This window comes from Gymnoscopelus microlampas, assembly GCF_963454915.1.
Source record: "Gymnoscopelus microlampas genome assembly, chromosome: 6".
Taxonomy (NCBI): Eukaryota; Metazoa; Chordata; class Actinopteri; order Myctophiformes; family Myctophidae; genus Gymnoscopelus; species Gymnoscopelus microlampas.
In genome coordinates, this window is record NC_139943.1 from 40,695,023 (window position 1) to 40,717,155 (window position 22,133).

At 41.9% G+C, this 22,133-nt stretch overlaps 1 protein-coding gene across 1 annotated transcript in view; it reads left to right on the plus strand.

The window, feature by feature from the left end:
• sema4ba (sema domain, immunoglobulin domain (Ig), transmembrane domain (TM) and short cytoplasmic domain, (semaphorin) 4Ba) overlaps window positions 1-20,330 on the plus strand; it is a 48,343-nt gene extending 28,013 nt beyond the window's left edge. The window contains exons 3-15 of the mRNA XM_084059048.1: window positions 4,150-4,310; window positions 4,910-4,972; window positions 5,785-5,883; window positions 7,022-7,136; window positions 7,394-7,510; window positions 7,888-8,045; window positions 12,885-13,066; window positions 13,537-13,687; window positions 14,097-14,307; window positions 14,412-14,527; window positions 14,962-15,119; window positions 15,516-15,607; window positions 15,730-20,330. Of these exons, the coding sequence (XP_083915174.1) occupies window positions 4,150-4,310; window positions 4,910-4,972; window positions 5,785-5,883; window positions 7,022-7,136; window positions 7,394-7,510; window positions 7,888-8,045; window positions 12,885-13,066; window positions 13,537-13,687; window positions 14,097-14,307; window positions 14,412-14,527; window positions 14,962-15,119; window positions 15,516-15,607; window positions 15,730-16,499 (2,393 nt within the window). The 3' untranslated portion in view covers window positions 16,500-20,330. The remainder of the gene's footprint in view (window positions 1-4,149; window positions 4,311-4,909; window positions 4,973-5,784; window positions 5,884-7,021; window positions 7,137-7,393; window positions 7,511-7,887; window positions 8,046-12,884; window positions 13,067-13,536; window positions 13,688-14,096; window positions 14,308-14,411; window positions 14,528-14,961; window positions 15,120-15,515; window positions 15,608-15,729) is intronic.
• The last annotated feature ends 1,803 nt before the right edge of the window (window positions 20,331-22,133 follow it).

Below are 22,133 nucleotides of genomic sequence, written 5' to 3' on the forward strand. Positions count from 1 at the left end.
CCAGCAGACACTACCCACTCTTACACTCTCTTAAGTGCCGTCTCTGAAGTACAAGCCTGTCGGTTTCCCCTCGTCCAGCTGTACGCCACAGCATTTTCTGGGGCTGCGTTGTCATGGGATAGCCCCAAGGAATCAACGTCAGATGGTCAAACGACAATAGAATGGTTTCTTTGAGAGAATGTGGTGTGTGTGTGGAGGGGGTTCAAATGGAATACACACACATCCTGGTAATGGTGACCTGAGGGTAACTGTCTGTACAGTGGGTGACATGCAGCAGTTACCCCATCCTGGCTTTGTCATTTGTGGTCCCTGGAATATGAATGTCTTATTATGTCTTTTTGCTCATTCATGGCTGAATTGCCTATTTGGGATCAATCTGGTTGAAATGAAGGTCAGCAATAAAAAAAATCACATTGCCTGTCTATTTCTGCGCCAGAAACTATCACAGTATCAGATTATCTATTGAGAATAGATGAAAAAATATATATATTGGCAGTGTGAAATGTATTTTTTCCTTTTTGTTTTTATTTTCTACTATCCTAATGTTTAGCTTAAATGTTCACAGTTTTGGATTCTGTACAGTATGTGTATGTCGCACATGTATCCAATATATTGAGTCATTGATAAATATAAATGATATATTGGCTTGTGTTACAATATACTATACTGATTCTCCTTACAAACATGATGAAAATGTTTTTTCCCCATCTCCAAATTAGTCATTGTCCATTTTTATTGTCCCCACCATGTTTATAGTCTCTGTCACTGCCAACCCAACTGTTTGGTCTGTGGAGGTTGTAGACAACCACATGTCTCCTCTGATACACATGGGGCCCTATTTAAACGGCATGGTGCAAGTGCATTTAGGGTGTGTCCAAGTCCAATTTTGCTAGTTATACAGTGCATTACCTGGGCGCAATGCAAGACGCAAGTTGCAAATGGGTTGTTTTTAATCTTTTAATGAAGCGCGGGTGTGTTTTGGACATAAAGTAACAGGAATTAAACCAATCATTGTGTCATCTTCCATTACCTCTAAGAACCAGGTGCACCTGGTTCACCAGCGCATTGTTGTTTAACGACTTTAGACTTGTACCCTATATACAGTACTTAGTTGACCCCCCCAGGGCTCTATAGTTGGTCCGCTCCTTTTTCCCCTCTACACCAAATGTCTTTGCTGAATATACATTAGGCAAAAATAGACGATCTACAAGCTTGTAGATCAACTATTTTTACAGAATGTTTGCTCATTTTCTATGTCCAAAATAGGGACACCAGGGTTCATGTGGTAAAATTGTGTATTCAGCAAGTTGGAGGACAAACAAACAATATTTTGCTGCGGAAACGGGTCTGCTCGTGTGCCAAGAGTTTCCTTATGAATGGAAAGTAGTTGACAAGATTCAGACATTATGAAAACCATTCACTTCATACGAACTAAGCAACTTGTCTTTCATATTTATGTCTTTTCTGTCTTTTGGATGGATTTCTCAGGCATGCTTCCTCTCTCAATCACAGGGAACATGATGGCGAAACATGATATAATACATACAGTTGTGGTGATATTGAAGACTTTACAATAGCCTCGACTTTGAGTGGAACACGGTATTGCGGACAAATAAATCTAAACGGGGAGATGATTAATGTTTGCCTTAAGTTCTGAATGGAAAGATTCATACCGTTTCAAGCCCTCATGGATCTCTTTAATGATACACAATTACTGGCCCTATTGTTTTTCTGCGTCAGCCGTGGTTGCTGAGTACGACGTCGGTGGTGATCTGACTCCTGAGAGTAATTGTGTAGATATCCTCCCCTCACAAACCCCCTGAAAGCCTTTGTTTTGGTTCAAGCTCTGGCCTTTGTCTCCGTCTGTGTAAATCACCGTTAAATTTGCCCAGGGCTCTGAAGGAGGAGAAAAGCTCTCGTTATACTTTGTTGTGCACGGGTGTCGCAAACGGCAAATGCAAGCTCTACAAGCTCTCCAAGCTCACAACGGGTCGCACTGTGAACTTGTAGATCTGCTATGAATCAGTGCGCGACACCCGTTTGCAACCAAGTATAAATCAAGCGAAAGAACACAGCCATGATGCAGCACTCGATTCATCCTTTAATCACAGAGACAGAGAGAAAGGGCCCCAGTGGGTCGTTGCTACAGTATGTAGAGAAGAGCCTCTTGTGGTTTTGCAGACAGATTTAACCATAATAAGGCCCCCTGTTGCTGTGGCGATGTGCAGCTATTAGTGTGTTGTTTTCCCAAGGGGGAGGAAGTCTCTGAGCCTCCTGCATATGCCCTCTGTGAGGCCGGGTTACATTAGGTCACATGGTTCTGCAGGTATAGTACTGTTTACTGTACTTATTACCTCTAGAATCTAATTACAGTCTCAGATTGATACCATGGTCTGTAGTTTATTCTTCACCTGGCCCAAATGTCAGTTCTTCACCTTCACAAAGATTTAATTTAACTCTGAGTGCATAAATTATGGGGCCTCCCATTAGTCCTCCCACTAGCCAATTTTAATATAGGATATAGTACCTTTATTAGAAGAATAAACCCCTTGAGATGCATCATCTCTTTATCGAGGGGGTCCTTGTGTACCCTGCTTCACTTTTGTCTCTTTTTGACTACAATAACTAAGTGAACTGTGCCGTGTATTTCACGGGTTCAGCTTTTTTCTTTTTCCCCATATGCTAATGTTTGGTTTCAGATACGGTTTTGACAAACCTACTTTGGGCCCTGCTCAGTGCTCAGGATGTAGTACTTGCCTGAGTTGTGGGAACCCAGAACATATACTTTCAAATGTTTCAAAAACAATGAAAATAGCTGATCTACAAGCTCACAACACGTAGCGATGTGGCGTGTTGTGAGCTTGTACACCTGCTATCTTCACTTTTTTATTCAGGGGTGGTGGTATATAATGTTTTACAATTGAAATATAGGTGGACCTAACTAATACACACATCGACAATGTCTCCTGTGCTAAAAGTAAAAACCCGCACACCAACGATGGTAAAGACATCTTTATTTCAAATAGGTTAGACGTTTGTGGATCTTTTGAAGATCCATACCGGATCAAAACGTTGTGTAACTTATTTCAAGTAAAGACATCGTTACCATCGTTGGTACCTGTCTTTTTAATTTAATTGACTCTAGGCCAACCTTTTTCATGTCAAGGACCCCCAAAATGTATTTGGCCACGGACCCCCCATGTGAAAATATTAAAAATAAGATTTGTGTTAAAAAAAAAACCTGGAACCCCCCCCCCCCAAGAACCCCTGGGTGGGGACCCACTTTGAGAAGCAGTGCTCTAGGCTGTGTGACTATAGAGCTTTAAGGCAATCATGAAGTGAGACTGGATGTTTTGACAGCAGGCTTTAGGAAGCAGTGAGAGGCTCTGAAGTGTGTCAGTGTGTTGAGAGGACAGACATCCTTTTAGGGAGAGACTGCTTGCTTCCTCCACTTCCCTCTCTCTGTGTTGAACGGAAGCGCGGTGATGAAAGACGTCTGACTGGACACACAGACACACACACAGACACACACACACACACACACACACACACACACACACACACACACACACACACACACACACACACCGGAGAGAGAGGGAATCAAGGTTAACTTAATAAAAAAATCTAATGCTAGTCGGTATAGTTGTCATGGGAACGGGAAAACAGGCCCAAGGAACCTGGTTGATAATGACACACTGCGTTGGTGTCTCGATTAGCAAAGAACATCTGTGTCCCTGCTGTACAGTTGCGTTTTGTGACCACACACACACACACACACACACACACACACACACACACACACACACACACACACACACACACACACACACACACACTGCACATATAATGAGTGCGTTTGCACATATTTACATGCACCCAGACATTTGTGTGTGTGTGTGTGTGTGTGTGTGTGTGTGTGTGTGTGTGTGTGTGTGTGTGTGTGTGTGTGTGTGTGTGTGTGTGTGTGTGTGTGTGTGTGCGCGCGCGCGTACGTGCACACACACACATACATACACCATACTGTACATCTGTACAGCACCACATACTATGAACACACAGACACACGAGGAATTAGCATAATTTCCCGAGTTGGCACCGTTCCAGTAATCGTGTGTCTCCTCTTGTCTGTGCTCTCATCATCTCCAGATGCAAAGGAAAGAACAGCCAAGCATTTCTCGGTCAATGGGGTCTCCAACTTCACCTCCCTCCTCCTCAGTAAAGAAGATAACATGCTGTATGTGGGAGCAAGGGAGGTCCTCTTTGCTCTCAATCTCACCGATATCAGCAGAGCCAAGCTACAAAGACACGTAAGTATGCACAAGTGTCTGTACTGTATATATGTCTGCATAGTTCATGCATAGCGTCGCTGTCGGCTGAAAACCCTGTCCAAAAACTGTCAGGAAATGGAATTAACCTGTGTTCCAATGCATCAAGTGTAGGTGTTATTTAGTCACAGGTTCTTGCTAATACCTTTCATTGGTTAAATATTTATAAATCCCACAGACACACTTAACCACTTTTACTTTCACTTAAAAATAAAAATATCTAAAATAGCAGATCTACAAGCTCGCAACCCGTCCCATCGTGACGAGCTTGTAGATTAGTATGACACTATAGTATGACAAAGTAGGGCATTCATTTACAGAAAAAAACATAAAAAGTTGAAATATGGAGATACAAGGTTTCCACCCGACAGTGACAATATACAGTGTGTGTATACACATACACATACGTACACATACACATACACATACACATACACATACACATACACATACACATACACATACACATACACATACACATACACATACAGTATATCACCCCCACAGGTGCAATGGGAATATGACATGGCGCAGCACGCAGGTTTATTCTTTTGTGACTCAAACCCTTTCCCCTCCTGCAGCTAACATGGAGCACTCCAGAGAGGAACAGAGACGAGTGCAGCTTCAAAGGCAAAAACTTGCAGGCAAGTGAACTGCTGGTGTAGAAACTCATGTAGCCCAGTTCACTTGGCCCACATAGCACTGATAGGCCCAGCTTACCTGTTGGCTGGGCCTGAAGGTTATCCTCACCTGTTTGCAGGCTGACGTGTGTGTGTGTGTGTGTGTGTGTGTGTGTGTGTGTGTGTGTGTGTGTGTGTGTGTGTGTGTGTGTGTGTGTGTGTGTGTGTGTGTGTGTGTGTGTGTGTGTGTGTTGTGTGTGTGTGTGTGTGTGTGTGTGTGTGCGTGCGTGCGTGCGTGCGTGCGTGCGTGCGTGCGTGCGTGCGTGCGTGCGTGCGCGCGCGCGCGCGCGCACACACACACACAAAAATCTATAAAAATAAATAAAAGAATAAGTAAGGGAGGGGAAGCGGATGGAGGCTCATAGGGCTGAGATGTTGATGAGATCAGCCTAATCCGTCAAGTGGACCTCCCAGCCTATTTGGAGAAAATGTGTTACATCCATGTGATTTGGAAATGCACTTAACCACTTCATAGGGCGACAGTGCCACGCGAAAATTGCCGTTCTATCAGCTCAAAACGTGTCGCATTGCGATGCGTTGTGATCTTGTACTGTACATCTGCTATTTTTTGCTATTTTTGAAAATTATGACGTCATAATTACATTTACTATAAAGATATGCCCAAAATAGGGATGCCAGGTTGAAAGTGGTTACAAATAGTAGAAGGGCAGCCCCTATTTCATCTGAGTATCTCTGAAGAATGTGTGAAGTGGATAAGGGTGTTCAGCGTCATCATTCATTCTGTTGTTGTTCTCTCTCCCGTGTTTCCAACACAGACGGACTGTTTCAACTACATCAAGATCTTGCTGCATGTGAACAGCACTCATCTCTACGTGTGCGGAACGTATGCCTTCAGTCCCATCTGTGCATACATAGTAAGTGTGCAATGTGACTCAGCTTTGCCTGATGTGGTGACATTGTATTTAATTTGTTTATGCGTAAATGTTTGTTATATGTATTTTTTATTATTGTATTTATTCCCTATATGCAACCCCGCCCCCTGTATACTCAAACGTCAGGACCACAATGGAAATATTAAGCTCTTGGCCTATTTTATTTCATTCATTTGACTACTGTGTGCAATCAAATGTTTGTACGTAATGCTTTTCTGTCAATACAAAAGTCATTCTGATTGACTGACTTTTTTCAATGAATGCTGTAAATGCAGCTCCACCGTGTATTCTGAACCAGAGAGAGAGAGAATGAGTGTGTGCAGGGAGAACTCAGCATTGTCAAGCAAGACGTGCAGCTTGTGGTGGATGAATTGAGCTGTTGTGCTCAGATCTTTTTTTTCTTCCCAAGGACTTCTATCCAATGTGTCTCCTTGAAGGCTGCATATTTTCCATTTGGAATATTAACAGCCGCAGTGGACATATACTGTTAGTTGTTCCTCCTGATCCCCTTTGCTTTACTTGGATATGAGACAGAGAACACTTAGGGAATGGAGAGACCCGTTGTTAGCACAGGGGCTCTGACCCAGGGTTCCAGGTACTTCTGAGCTCCCTTAGAGCACTGGCTGAGGCTCTGCCCACACAGACAGAACCAGCAGTCTTAAATTGAATCAGTCGGACAATAAGATTTCACTGTGGAAACCGAGTTAGACAAAGCACAGTACAGCGGTTTGCAGTCTTTTCATCACTCTATCAAGGCCTTTTATTATGTCCCACAATAATTGACAAACATACAAGCATGACCTGAGCTTGAACCATAACCCAAGAGAGTCTGAACCACCCCTTCATTTGGGTCAGGATGCTTAAGTGGGCCAAGTGGCCAAAGGATTGTGGTCAAGTGTACTGTAAGTTTCAACTGTACTTTTCAACTAAGATCTGTGGTGTGTGTGTGTGTGTGTGTGTGTGTGTGTGTGTGTGTGTGTGTGTGTGTGTGTGTGTGTGTGTGTGTGTGTGTGTGTGTGTGTGTGTGTGTGTGTGTGTGTGTGTGTGTGTGTGTGTGTGTGTGTGTGTGTGTGTGTGTGTGTGTGTTTTCTTTCCTTGCATGTGTGTGCATGATTTCCAGAACACAACAGACTTCTCTCTCGTGAGGAGCCAGGAGACCGGGGAAATTGTTACAGAGGATGGACGCAGCCGTTGTCCTTTCAACCCTGATTACAAGTCCACCGCCATTATGGCTGGTAGGTCGAACACACCCTATAAGATTTCAGAAAAATCTAGAAATAAAACCTCTTTAGGGACCTCTGTGGAAATCTAGTAATGTACTGTAACTGGATACAGGTGATTGGCATTCATTCTGGGTTCATGTTTTTCACTGGATACAAACAAACAGAGATACAGCTTCTGGATCACATTAGCGTGCATGACGCAGACAGAGGCCCATCCTGTGTTGGTAAACAGAGTATGATTAACCCTGGTTCTCCTGTGTGTGTTGCAGATGGAGAGCTGTATGCTGGCACGGTCAGTAATTTCCAAGGAAATGAACCCATCATTTACAAGAGCCTCGGTCAAGGAACGGCTCTAAAAACAGAAAACTCGCTGAACTGGCTACAAGGTAATGCTCCACGGTCACATGGCTGCAATACAGTATGTGTACGTCATACAGAACTATACAGGCAGTGATAGTTTCTCCCAAATAAGCCATAGTTAAATGCCAATCAGCTGTAACTATGATGAAATTAATTGATGCTGTTGAAATATCTCTTCCACACTGTAACAATACAGTGTAGCTCTTCTACACAGTAATATACTCTCAGAGTTAAATGAACACCGACTATTTTACTGTGCAGGGCTTGCCCTCATGCTGCCGGTAGCAGAATTCCTCCTGCTATTTGCCAGTTGCATGGAGTATTTTGACGTCACAGGGAATAGGGACTTCTCCGCCCCCTGGGTATGAGCTGACATCTAAAACCATTGTGTTTACTCTTTCAGACCCGGCCTTTGTGGGCTCTGCCTACATACAGGAGAGCCTGCCCAAGGGCAACCCAGTGGGTGATGATGATAAGATTTACTTCTTCTTCAGCGAAGCAGGGAAGGAGTTTGATTTCTTTGACAACACCATCGTGTCACGCATTGCTCGCGTGTGCAAGGTGAGCTATGCCTCGGTGGATACCGTTCAACTAAAGGGTAGAACATGGGTCTGTTACTCCTCTCGAACAAGGCATGGTAACCATTCTGCCCATCACCATTCTGTCATAGACAGATAAATTGGTGCATTTGTGTGTTTGGGCATCTGCTGCGTGTATAAGCATGTGTCTGTGTGTGCATGCGTGCGTGAGGTAAATAGAGAAAAGACAGACAGGGAGGAGGATGTGTGCGTGTTTATATTCTCACATAGCATGCGCTGCTGAACAGCTGTATGTGTTTTATTTAGGGTGGTGCAGCATGCAGTGTTTTTGGCCTGACGCAGGATCTCTCATTACAGAAAAACATTCCTCTCGCGTGTTTTCCTCTGCCCGAGCCCTCTCCACCAGATCCACTCCACCCTCTATTCTTATCATATTTCACCAAATATTAGCATTCAGACAGGATTCACAAACGGCTCAGGATGACTGCACCACCAGACCCTTTGCACATAGATGGATTACCACAACATTGTGTATATACAGTTATACTGTATATACATATTCAGTGCTTTTAGATTTGAGAATTTCTTATATTATTGGCTGCTGATTGTTTGCTCTGCAAAGATTGTAAATGATCATCAATATCCTAAAGGTCTTGATAATCAGAATGTCACACACGAGATGGTGACATTGCCTCCAAGGAGAGTGACAAACACTCACTGACAGTTTAATGCACACCTCCCTCTTTGCTTTGAATTTCTGAATTGTGTCTGCTGGCGACGCAGGCTGCCTTGTAACATCAAAGACACCTTTCTTCATAGAGTTTTTTTTTTTACTTTTTTCATTTTACACTTTGACAGATTCCACTGAAGAGCTGCAGATGTGAGGGTTATGAGAAGTTGTGGTATGACTCACTAGGCTTTGCAGCCAGATCATAACAAACATATTGGAAGCACCAGAGCCCTTCATCACCCTTAATTAGAACTATCAATAGAGCCAGGGGCAACACAGTTTTAGTAACAAATGTGATTTCTGCATTTCGGAATTCACTGAAGTCCCCTGCAACGTGTTTTGATTTTATAGATCTGCTGTTTTAGAAAATGTGAATACGTTCTAAAATTAAAGTCATCTCTAGTAGCAGATCTGTTTAGTCTCTGTCTATGGTCTGTTAGAACTGCAATTCCCAGAATTCAGTTTGAAACAAAACCACGGAAATACCTCACCAAAATGGATGCTGCATTGGACGGGTCCTAGTGCTGAATATGTTTTGGCAAGCAACAACAACGTTGCCAGAAGCAGTATGCAATAACTTTAAACTAAATACATTTCCGGTGCATGCGTCATTAGGTATGAGTGTCAGGGGCAGGCAAGTGTGACTAAAAATTGTGTTTAGAGAATTCAAAAAACACATTTGGTTGAATGGTTACTGTGAAAAATATACCAGTGAAAGATATCAAATCTTTTAATTGGAAAAAAAGTTACACAGTAGGAGTTTTTGAAGTTATTCACAAGAACTCTTTCTCTCTGTGACATAATTTGGAATGTCCAGTATTTTCTGTATTGATCACACACACACACACACACACACACACACACACACACACACACACACGCACACACACGCACACACACGTACACACACGTACACACACACACACACACACACACACACACACACACACACACACACACACACACACACACACACACACACACACACACACACACACGCACGCAGTAAAAACGCAAGTGTTGATTTGACTCACTTTTTGTATGTACTGCACAAGCAGACGGCCAGTGCCCACAGAATGTAGAGAAGTGGCTGGGCTGTCCCCAGGTGTTTCTCCTGACAGTTACCCTGCTGTCAGAAGCAGGCAGGACATCAGACATAAACCCCCAGGAAGATGGTGGAGCCCAGCTGTCAATCACAGCCATAATTCACAGTCAGAAGCAGGCTCAGTGTGTTGAATACATCTCTGGCTCTTTTCTATTTACACACTGCAGTACACTGATACATTTGATCAAAGGCAGAGATTCTCAACCCTTTTTCATTTCAAGGCTCCTCAGTTTGATATGTTTTAAGTCCACGGATACCGGTTGAAACCTTTTTTCTTTTTTTAATCTCGGGGACCCAATCTACACTGTAAAATCTACACTGTTTATTTAACCCATATATTAACCTGTGTAACCACTTAAACCATTAGTTTATACTTTGGCTATTGTTTTTAAATCGTGAAAATGTGTGCAAATCTTTGAATATGCATATTTTTTAAAGCAAACATTTTTTTTCTCAAATCTTTGCTTCTGGGGGTCCCTGGAACAAAATATTTTCAGTTGGGGGGTCCGTGGCCAATTACATATAATTTTGAGTGGTCCTTGACATGAAAAGGTTTGAGAACCACTGATAGAAGATAGAAAACTGTTAGGATTTAGAAGATATTTGTAGAATCCCCAGAAGCAAAGATTTGAGTTACAAATGTTCACTTTAAAAAAACATATGTTCAATTTTCAACAAGTTTAAGTGGTTAACTCTGAGTGTGTACAAATGGAACCAAATTTGTCTCTCAGAGTTACATGCGTATTAGCGTCCATTTGGACGTCTGGTGGTCCCCGGACCCCACGTTGAGAAACAGTGATCTTTCTAAGGTACGGTAGCTTTGCAATTCAGTTAAAGAAACATCGGTGTCCCTTTAAAGTATGTCTTGTTTAGAACATTCTAAGTATAGTGGCTTATAAATCACTACCGTGTCATAACACATTATGAACGTGGTTCTGCTGTAGTAAATATGATTATGCTCATAAAATAATATACATGGAACATATTCATGCTTGGCATGAGATATACTGTAGCTAAACAAGATGTGGTCCAATAACGGCATGGCTTCGTGTGGACCTCAGAGACTTCACGTGGCAAACCTGTGACATTATCTATGATGTAATCTATGACATACAGTACGACTCCATGTTTTGGCAAGGTTTCAGCTCAATCTGACATTATGAAATGAAAGTTATTATCGCATGAAGGTACTTCCTTGGCTTGCTGGCAGCGGGCACAAGGAATTTAGTGTTGAGTGATTTGTCCTGTGGTTTGCGAGATTAACCTCAAGACAAACAGACACCGTAAAAATGCAGTGTACATAAATTGTTTTGGTACAGAATACTATGGCTCACAAAGGAAAACGACAAACAAAGTGACACTCCTCCTGTAAAAGCTTTTGATCTGGTTGGACTATTGAAATGAATACAAAATAGAATAAACAAATTAGCTGTGACATATAAAATACAATGACAGTTAAAAAGGATGGAAATTGCTGCAGAGGTCAGATGGCGTCACTTAGTTGGAGTTATATAAGGAACAGTGATATTTACACACAAATCAATTATTATCTTCGGTTCAAGCCTATCTTTCTCCTTCCTAATCCAGCGTTTGACTCATGGTCGTTGCTGCAGCTCTGTTGTTCACTCAGGTGTTTAGTACACAAGTTCCACTTCATTGAGGCTTGCTCTGGAATCATAAACAGTGTTTTGGGGCAAAACAAAGCATATAACGCTCCCATGGAACCTACTGTTCATGTTCCCAGAATTGAGCCCTAATACCTGCTTCTTCATTGGTTTTTCAACAGCCTTTGGGCTGTTCAGTAGATGCCCTCATGGGGTTAATGAGCGGGAGGGATTGGCCACAATTATTCCACAGTGCGTTTATGTACAGCGTGGCACTAAATCGTAAAGTTCTGTTCGGGCAGAAGGAGCAGGGAATGTATGTTGCTCATTAACTGGCTCTCCTGCTACAGAAAGTAATGGTTCAGAAGCTCAGCATCAGTCACGTGTCATTTCCCTTTCCATCCTAGGCTGTCATTTCCTCTGATAGATGCAATACTAAAAGAGAACACAAATGATGCTACATGTTGTAGACTTTTGTTTTTTGTGTAGTCTTGCTTACTTACTGTAGTCTTTCGCTTTGATACGCATGTTTTTAAAACTACTTATCAGCTGTTTAGTTCTCTTCAGATCTATGCTTGACAAACATTGGAGTAATTGCTGCCATGGACTGAGTGTAAACAGACGGTAGATACACGGTTGATCATCCTCCCTTCTAATCCAATGTCCTTTCATAAAGAAAACAGGCACTTATTTATGGCTGATGTAGGAATAACATTCAGCGTCACCTAATGTAACCTTAAGGCCCATAATTCCCAGTGAAATATAACTTAGGTTCATGTTTAGCATTCATGGCCCATATGCAATCACTCTCTCATTGAGGCTCCATGATGTAGTTAGCCCCCATTCTTTTAAAGGTTTCTCATTGGAAGAGAGCATGAGAGCGAGGCTGTATCCCACAGACTAGTGGGCAGGCTGGTGCCAAAGGCACCAGAGAAGTAGTGTCAGTGAAAAAGCATTGTCTAAGAGCAGTGCCCTTTTTCCATTTTCTTTTAAAAGCATTTGCCCTTCCCAATGCCTGTAATGTTTTGTATACAAGCCAGGTTCCAACCGCGCATACGGTTTTCTTTTCCTAGAAGTCTACTGCGTTAAGTGATATCTATGGGCACAGTCTGTTTTGCTTGCCATGGTTTTCCCTTTGGGAGCCTAATTTTTTTTCAATCAAGTCAATTCATACAGCTGTACTGTACTTTATGGCAATTTAAGTGCTCTCTTTGTTTATGGTCACAATGAAGGGGACTGATCATAGAAATGCCCAGCATATGTCCGATGCTGTATTTTTACATAGAGATTTTAAACTACAGAGATTATGCAGTTCTCAGCTGTGACAGTTCTACGACAGACTGGTGTCAACGTTGTGTGCTTGCACCCTCTGCTGGTTAGATTGAGAGCAGCCCCTTTAAAGATGACTTATTTCTGTTGCAGGGTGACCAAGGAGGGGAAAGAGTCCTGCAAAAGAAATGGACCACGTTTCTTAAGGCCCAGCTGTTGTGCTCTCTGCCTGACGATGGCTTCCCCTTCAACATCATCCAGGACATGTTTGTCTTGACACCCAGCCCTGAAGACTGGAAGAGCACTGTGTTCTACGGAGTATTCACATCTCAGTGGTGAGCTCTCTACACTTAAATCCATTTCACAGACGTGAAATGTAATGCCATTTAATAGGTTTGTATTCATGAGGTAAAAAAAAAAAAAGAAAGAAAAAAGAATAGCTCCTCATCTGCAGTATATCAGGGTTATAAAATTCTTCTCAAACAAAGAAGTGTTTCACATGATGAATGGGTCAGTCACATTTTGTCCTGTTTAATTCAACTCTCATTCTAACATACCAAGCAGAATAAAAGGGGAATATGTAAGAGATAACGCACAGCGAGATGTTGTGATATTGGAAGATAATGGACAAGGCAGAGGCGAATTGCCTCCACCAAGTCAATTTTCTTAATTAAATCAGAGAACCTTATCATGCATTATCGCACATTATTTTGCCCCGATATCCTGCTAGCCAATCAGAAATAAGTATTTTCCATGGCCGTTGTATGCAGAGCCAATGCTAAGACGATGCTTTATGTCTTCAAAGGTATAAAGGGGCGTCAGGTAGCTCTGCGGTGTGTTCCTTCACCATGGACCAGGTGGAGAAGGCTTTCAACGGCCGTTACCGGGAAGTGAACCGGGAGACCCAGCAGTGGTACACCTACAACCACCCTGTCCCTGAGCCCCGACCTGGAGCGGTGAGTTACTCTCACACCGCCCTCTGCTGGGCAAACCGAACAGTTACTGCTGGTGACAGTAATGAGAAAAATGTAACTTTAGTCTGCCATGTGTGGTGCAAGATTGTGTTTTCTCCTGCTCATCAGCCACGTCCTCAATCTTTGCTGAAGATCAGTGCTCGAGCAGCTATCTGTCCCCCCAAACCCTCCCCCCATTCCCGTAAGACTCTGATTCTTATCGTTGTGTAGCTGCTTTCATTTCCTGGCAGGTTTATCACAGGCCAATCAATCGAAATCCCACAAACATATAACCCATTGATGAGACAGCGGAGATGGGCAGGAGGTTGTAGCTATATACTATTGCCATTGGTAGTGTTATCCTGTCCATGAGAATGACTGTGTGAGAATAAAGGGTGTGTTGCCTCCACAGTGCATCACTAACGCTGCCAGAGAGCAGAACATCCCATCGTCGCTCCACATGCCTGACAAGGTGCTGAACTTCGTCAAAGACCACTTCCTGATGGACAGCGTGATACGAAGTCAGCCTCTCCTGCTGAAGCGCAACGTGCGCTACACGCAGATTGCTGTCCACCGCGTCCAGGCCATACACAAAGCCTACAATGTGCTCTTCATTGGCACAGGTAGGGAACTTTAAAGCACCCTCCTGGCCAATTCATCACCATCCCTGTGATCGCATTTTATATGTCTTTGCAGCTCTTTACAAAACATATCTCACCTTTTGTAGATGAAGGGAAGATTCACAAAGCAATCAACGTGAAGAACAAAATGCACATAATTGAGGAGATGGTGCTCTTCCCTGATTCCCAACCGGTGCAACACATTGAGCTGGACTCTGAGAAGGTATGTTGCCCTGATAATTTCTGGAAGTGTTCTCATAGTGGGAAGTAATAACAAGCCCACTAAATGCCTTTATTGGCAGCTTAGGGATTCCATGAGCCATGAAGAGCTGCCGCCTAAAGGCGGCTCTCACGTCCATCGAGATAATTACATGCAACGTTCTCTCTGGGGAGCAACAAACAGATGGGCTTTAAACAGCATGTGAGACTTTATGAATGTTGCCCTCTCTAAAGTCTGCTCTGTTACGCAGTTCACCCCTTAGCTTATTGTGCAAAAGACATGAAACTAATGGAATTGTATTGAGGAAAAAGTTAAGTGTAACGTATTGAGATCGAGGCCAGTTCTGGACATGATGGGATGAAAATAGTAACCCCAATGACTGTATCTGGGACACCTTTCTTTCCCTTCCCCCTTCCCTGGTCATCCGTCCTCCACAGGGCCAGCTTTACGTTTCCACTTTCTCTGGCCTGGTGGAGGTCCCAGTGGCTAACTGCACAAACTATCAGAGCTGTGGGGAGTGTGTGCTCTCCAGGGACCCGTACTGTGCCTGGACCGGGAGGCAATGTATGGATGTCAGACAGGCTCCACCAGGCAGGTGTGTACATCCTCTGCACAGCACTTTACACACAGGATATTCTACAGTACAGGACGACCACAGTGAGATGGTCTTAATGCAGTGGTTCTCAAACATTTTCATTATTAAGGAACCGCAAAATTGGTAAATTTGGCTGCAGAGCCCCAAATAAGAGAAATTATTCACAATCTTTTATGTTCTTTCTAAATGTTTAAAATAATAGCAGATCTAAAGGCTCACAATGTGTCACATTGCATTGATTGCAGCTATTTTTGAATAGTCTAAGTATAAAATAGAATTAGAGTGGTTAAACTGTTCCTTATTTTGTGGGGAGGGCCCTGGAACACCCCCAATTGACCCCACTTAGAGAACTCTGGAAAGCCTAATTGTTCTAATAAAAAATGTATGCATTTTCAGTCACTGGCAGCAGGATGTCGATGATGCGGACACATCAGCTATTTGTAACAAGACAGTGCCCAGCCCACGGCTTGCTAAACCCCCACCTACAAGTAAGTCACAAAACAACTGCATGGATTCTTCCCATGTGCTGCATTTGAATTTACCTCTTGATTACACATTTATTTCGTGTGTCGTCGCATAACGTTTTTTTTGTTTCGTTCTGTTCTTTCAGGAATGTCTTCATGTCAGGTGATCATTATACCCGCCAACACGTTCAAAGTGTTGCCTTGCAAGCTGCGCTCCAACTTGGCTGAGAGGAGGTGGGAGTACAGCGAGACTTCGGGCCACTTCCATTACCCTAGCCCTGAGGGGGGCCTGGTTGTCGTGGCTCAGGCCGACAGGCAGGACACGTACGAGTGCTGGTCAGTGGAAGAGGGCTTCAGACAACTGTTGGCCAACTACTGCGTGAGGGGCGAGGCCAAACAGGAGAGCACCACCCTGACGGGTCGATCGCGCACCCCACAAGTCCCACAGGAGGAGCCCATTTTGCCGGGGGAGGCGCGCTCCCCGCAGATCAACACCAAGACCTACTGGAACGAGCTCATCGTGGTGTGTGCCCTCCTTGCTTTCTCCCTGGTCGTTTTCTCCTTGTTTGTGGTCTACAGAAACCGGGACCGCATGAAGTCCATGCTCAAGGAGGGGGAGTGTCCAAACATACAGCAGAAGAAGCCCAGGATAGTAGGGAAGCCTGCAGAGAACCTGCCACTCAACGGCAACGCGGTGCCAGTATCTGTCCCTGATCATAAGGGCTACCAGACCCTTAATGACAACTATATCTGCAGCACGCCTCCACATGAGTGCTCCTCACCAGAAAACAGCAAGAGTTTTACAGAGTCAGAGAAAAGGCCTCTGAACTTGAAAGAGAGCCATGTAGAGATCTCTCCTACATGCCCGCGGCCCCGGGTGAGACTGGGCTCAGAGATTAAAGACTCCATTGTGTGAGGACAGCTTTTGATAAACTGTGAACTGTAAAATGTAAACTGAATTGAAAAGAGTGCACTTGCTGAAAAGAAAAAAAGAAAAACTTAAACGAGGGAATACTGAAAGGCGTCGGACTCTTCGCGGAGTGACATTTCATTACACAGATTTTGCACTTTGTCTCTTTTTGTTCCTGACGCTGTGGTCCGTGTACATTTCCTGCATTCTTTTTGATGCTCCCCCTCTTTCTCCAGTGCACTAGAAGCACAACTAAAAAAAGAACAGTTCCAGTTTGCCTTCAGATGTTTTTTGGAAGCATTTGTATTGTACTCACGGAGGGAATGTAACATACATTTACGTGGAAGTGATGAAGCTCTATTGCCCCTCTATGACTCAGTGATGCAAGTTCACAGCGTTACCACTCAGTCCGTCCAAATGATCTACAGGTAACGTGTTGAAACATTGCGGGATTTTCTTTGTTTCCACTGAGTTCAGACCTACGGTTTAGTTTTTTCCCCCCAATGTGCATCATCTTATAAGACCATGTCTTTTACTGAGCCTATGCACAGTGTGCTGTACTGTCGGTAGGCAAACATTCGCACACACCCAAAGTCACTACTTATTGGCAGGTAAAAAAAAAGAAAAAAGGTATTTTTATAAACCACTGTGTACATCCATTCTAGTATACCCAATGCTTAGACTTGAATACATCATGGCGTTCAAATACGAGGTCAGAAAGAAACAGGGACCACTGGCTAGGATTACTTTAGTGATGTTTTTTTTTGGTTTTGTTTTTTTGCTTCGACTAGACTCCATCACTCCAATCAAAAGAAAAACAAATGTATGCCCACATGTATTTTCTTAGTATATCGCCGCTGTCGGGCAGAAACCTTTTATGACCGTTACGTTTCAGGAAATGTAAAAAATAAGCTGTGTTCCAAATGGATCCAATGTAGTTATTGTTTAGTCCCCAGCTCTTGTTAATACTTTGCATTGGTTAAATATTTATAAACGCACAGACAGACTTAACCACTTTCAACCTGGCGTCCCTATATTGGACATGGCATTATTAGTGAAACGAAAAATCTTTAAAAATGTATCAAAAATGTCAAAAATAGCAAATCTCACAACGGCTCGCATCGTGATGCGCTGTGAGCTTGTAGTTCTACTTTGCGCAACACTGTCATATGATGAAGTATATAATAAAGCATGAATTTATGGAAAAACATAAAACGATTATATGCGGAGATACAAGGTTTCTGCCCAACTGTGACGATATCCAACAATGAGTAGACATGTTTAGGGTTGAATCTATATTCAACAGGGTTTGAGTTCACCAGTGTGATGAATGGAACCCCCCCCCCCTCCCCCCCCATTCCAGGTATTACTATGCTGTTCCTCATGAAACAGGCAGACTATGCAAAGCAAATAATGTGAAGTGAGGTGAACAATCCTCACCTTGAGAGACTGTGTGAAGCACAAAGGTGTCAGCGCTGTTCATTACTGAGGATCAGAGGCATTACACACACGCGCACACACATACACACATGTGCGCACGTGCACGCACATGCATAAGTATGCAAGTGATTTTAGCCATTCTTGTGTTATCAGGCAAAGGAAAATAATGGACATTCTGAAAGCCTGACATCCAAAATCAGATGATAAAAGATGAGGGTCCACTCCAGACACAAACCTTTTACAGACAGAACCATGAATCAAGGCTGAATATATTTTCAGTAGTTTGTTCACAAAGAAATCTTGGCTATATGAGAGTCAGTATGGTACTCGGCACGCTGATTATGTCACAATACAGACCACTAATATTTTAGGTGTTCATTTATCTCACTACATGAATTAATATTGGATTCATTTTTCTAGACTTACATTTTCAATATACAATATGAACTGTTTTGAATAGCTGTAAACAGAGGTATCTGGTTTCAATGACACCTGACTGCAGAGTAAAATCCTGAGTGCAAGTTAGTCTTAAAGTGTAAAAATGTACCCTTACGGGAGGGCGCAACCTGGATTTTAATAACTGGGCCTAGATCATAATTGACCAGAGTGAATGAATGAATTAATGAATGAAGAAATATAACCAGATTTTTTTAAGAACCAAAAAAACAGTTTGATCAAATAGTCAACCACACTCTCATTCTGACATTCGAAATTGGCATAATACGTGCTTTCTGATTATGATTAGAATCTGTCCACTATCCATCTTTACAGTTTAAGACAATGAATTTCATCACACAGTCCAACATGTGCTGGCTAGCCGATACAACAATATATTGTAGTACATAGGGTTTCAAAGCATTTTTTCAACTAAATGCAATTATATTAAAGTGTCATTTCAGCTTTGTTAAACATGGTTAGCAAAATAACAATTTCAAACAAAACAAACAAACATGCACAAAGGCGTATCGTTTAACTCAGAATGCATTCGTTTTGCACATGAAATTGGAAAGCCTTAGTTCTGAGCAGGTTCTGTATTTGGTGACACGTCTGCAGTTTGGGAAAATCCACAATGCCTTTAAGCAAAACATAATCAAGAGACGTGCCTCTTGGAATACTAATGTTTGTTACAAGTAACATATAATAACCAGGTGGTAGCACAGTAGAATCGCATACTATATATGACACAATTGACCATATAGCAAAACAGCAGTGAGCTAATTTTGTCAGTAATGTACTGTATGTGTTGGAAAAAGTTATTTTTGTGGCTTCAACTTTAGTCAGGGGTAATGTTTATTCTTTACGGTATAGCACACAAGTATAACCACTGGCTGTATTGTTTTTAAAGCACAGTACTGAGATAGAGTTCATGTAAATGGCAATACATACCGGCTCTGTAGAGATATCAAAGACTGGACTGCTGTACTCAGTCATATATGGAAGTGGCTGAGGCGGTGTTTGATTTGTGGGGGCGTTTTCTTAAGCACTTAAACCCCATTTACTCCTTTGTACAAATAGCAAAAATAGCCAAATAAGCTCACAGCGTGTTGCAGCACAACACATTATGAGTCTATAGATGTGCTATCGTAGCTATTTTTAATTGTTTATTGACAGACAAATTTGCCCAAAATAGGGATGCCAGGGTTAATGTGGTTAACATAGCCTACATTTTTTTATTCAATTGTTAAATTGTGATATATATAGACAGTCTACATTTACCAAAAGGAAATGTAGATGTATTCAGTCTGAACAGAAACAGGGATAAAACATAATCCCCACCGGCGATCAAAATGAATGACCAGAGGGGGAATATCAAAAGCAGAAGCATGGATCCCCCCCCCCCCCCCACCCATCCCCCACCCATCCACACACTTCCTTCCAGCGAACACACAAAACACACACAAACCGTACTTTTTTTTTTTTTTTAAGACTGTTAATAAAAAATAAAGGGCAGCTTTTAGTGATATGGTTGTTGGAACAATAATACATTTGCCAAGTGCAAAACAATAAACATGGTAGTGATTTAGTACAGTATGTGCAGGTCATTATTTTATTTGATCGCAGATCTGAACAAGTTTATGGTTCATGAAATGCATAAATGGTCCGAATGCCAATTATTGCTGAGTTGCAGTGTCATCTGTTAAAACCACTACGGTCAAGCCTGCTATCTTTGACACTGCAAAGTTGCTCAGACTCTTGTCAACATGTATTGTAAGTAAGACAGTTTTTATGTAAAGTTGTTTTGTAAATTGAGCTGCCAATGTAAAAAAAAAAAAAAGATTGTGAATTGTATTTTTTGTATCATACATCACTACTGTTTTGTTTTTCTTTTATATTGTATTGTATATAAAAGCACTTTATTTTAATTTTTCAAATAAAGATCAAACGGATACATTTTTATTTGGATGGTTCATCATTATTTGGTGATATCTTGTCAAAGATATCCTACCATTCCCACTGAACATAATGTGTCTATACTGGGTTTGCATCGGACACTGATGGCCATGCTAAAAATAAGCGTAGGTCTGGGGGGATGTTCATGTTTCTTATGATCTGCACATTCAAATATAAAAATTTGCAAGTTGAGCCTGTTATCAAACATTCCTAGTGAATAGTTAACAGGAAAACTATGTCAACAATTGTATTGCAGACAACAGGCTATAGAGGCTACTGACAGAGTTCATTAGGATTCAACCTGGTTGAAATCTCATTTGAAGGACATTAGAAATAAAATTAATACAATTGACACGTTATCAATATTAAAAAACACCACATACAGCAGGTAAATTAACTTTACCATAGGAAAAGTTCAGCTCAATAGATAATTAAAAAGTACTAGCCTGTCAAAATTTCACTCATGGGTGTAGTTGGTAACAGTGGTAAACATTCAACAGTTGTCATGAAGCTCACACATGCACACACCTTAAAGGTAAATATACTGTAACAGAGCACTTTAAGGCAACTTTGAAATAATGTATTGACCAAGTGCGTTACAACATGAGGGCAGAGGTGGAAAAAGTACTAAAATGTTTTACTTAAGCATAAGTATCAATACTGCAATGTAGAAATACTCTGTTACAAGTAAAAGTCTGGAATTCAAAATTTACTTGAGTAAAAGTACAAAGGTATTGGTATCAAAACATACTTAAAGTACCAAAAGTAGAGAGTACTCATTAAGTTTTCAAATGTATAAAATGTATACAAATCTTTTGAAATGTGGGCTGAAGTGGTTAATGTATGTTTTGTAATAATAATCAAAACCTACAAAGTAACTAGTAACTAAGGTTTTCAAATTTGCAATGGAGTAAAAGTATAATATTTGCCTCGGATGTAGTGGAGTAGAATTAAAAGTACTGAAAATGTAAGATACTCTAGTAAAGTAAAAAATACCTCACAATTGTACTTAAGTACAGTACTTGAGTATGTACATAGTTACTTTACACCACTGGGTATAGGCTACAGCAACTCTAAATTGATGACAGGACATAATCAACCTAAAATGTAAAATGTTGGTGGCTAGCTATAAGGTATCACAGAAATTCAAATGACAATAATGAACCAAAAACAGCATGGCATGATGACTGTATCTATCACACAGTATAAGTAGAGTTAATTAGTCAGATGGTAGGCCTACACCTACACGGCTACACGCCCTTGGTAAACTGTGACCAAGTGAGCCAAGAATCCATGGTCAAGCCAGTTGGCATTTGTATTTGGTTGCACGTCTATTGGTGTAATTACGGCAGGATACATACAACAGAGCAAGACCCGAAATGTAATAATCCATTATAACTCTATGGTAGCAGTGTCAGTAGCATGATGATGCATTGTCACATAAATTCAAAATAACTTATGAAATATTAGCCTACATATGGTGTTGTTTGTTTAGTTATATATTATTGCAAAATGTCTGTGGCAAAACACGTCCTGTCGCGCGTCCTCTGGCTTCAGTGGTTTGGTCTCAGACACTCTCACAGGTTTGGCTTCAGTGGTTTGGTCTCAGACACTACTACAGAGGTTACTAGAATTATAGGAGGATGCCACCACAGTTAGTCCAGTGCTTGGTTTGGGGTTGAGATTTCATGTAGTATGTACTAGTGTAGCAGACTAGCAGTAGTGGCTCAGAGCCTTTGCCTGATGACCAAAAGCCTAATATCTCCCTCAGTCAAGGGGGAATTCATCTTTAGGCTAGTGTTTAAGATG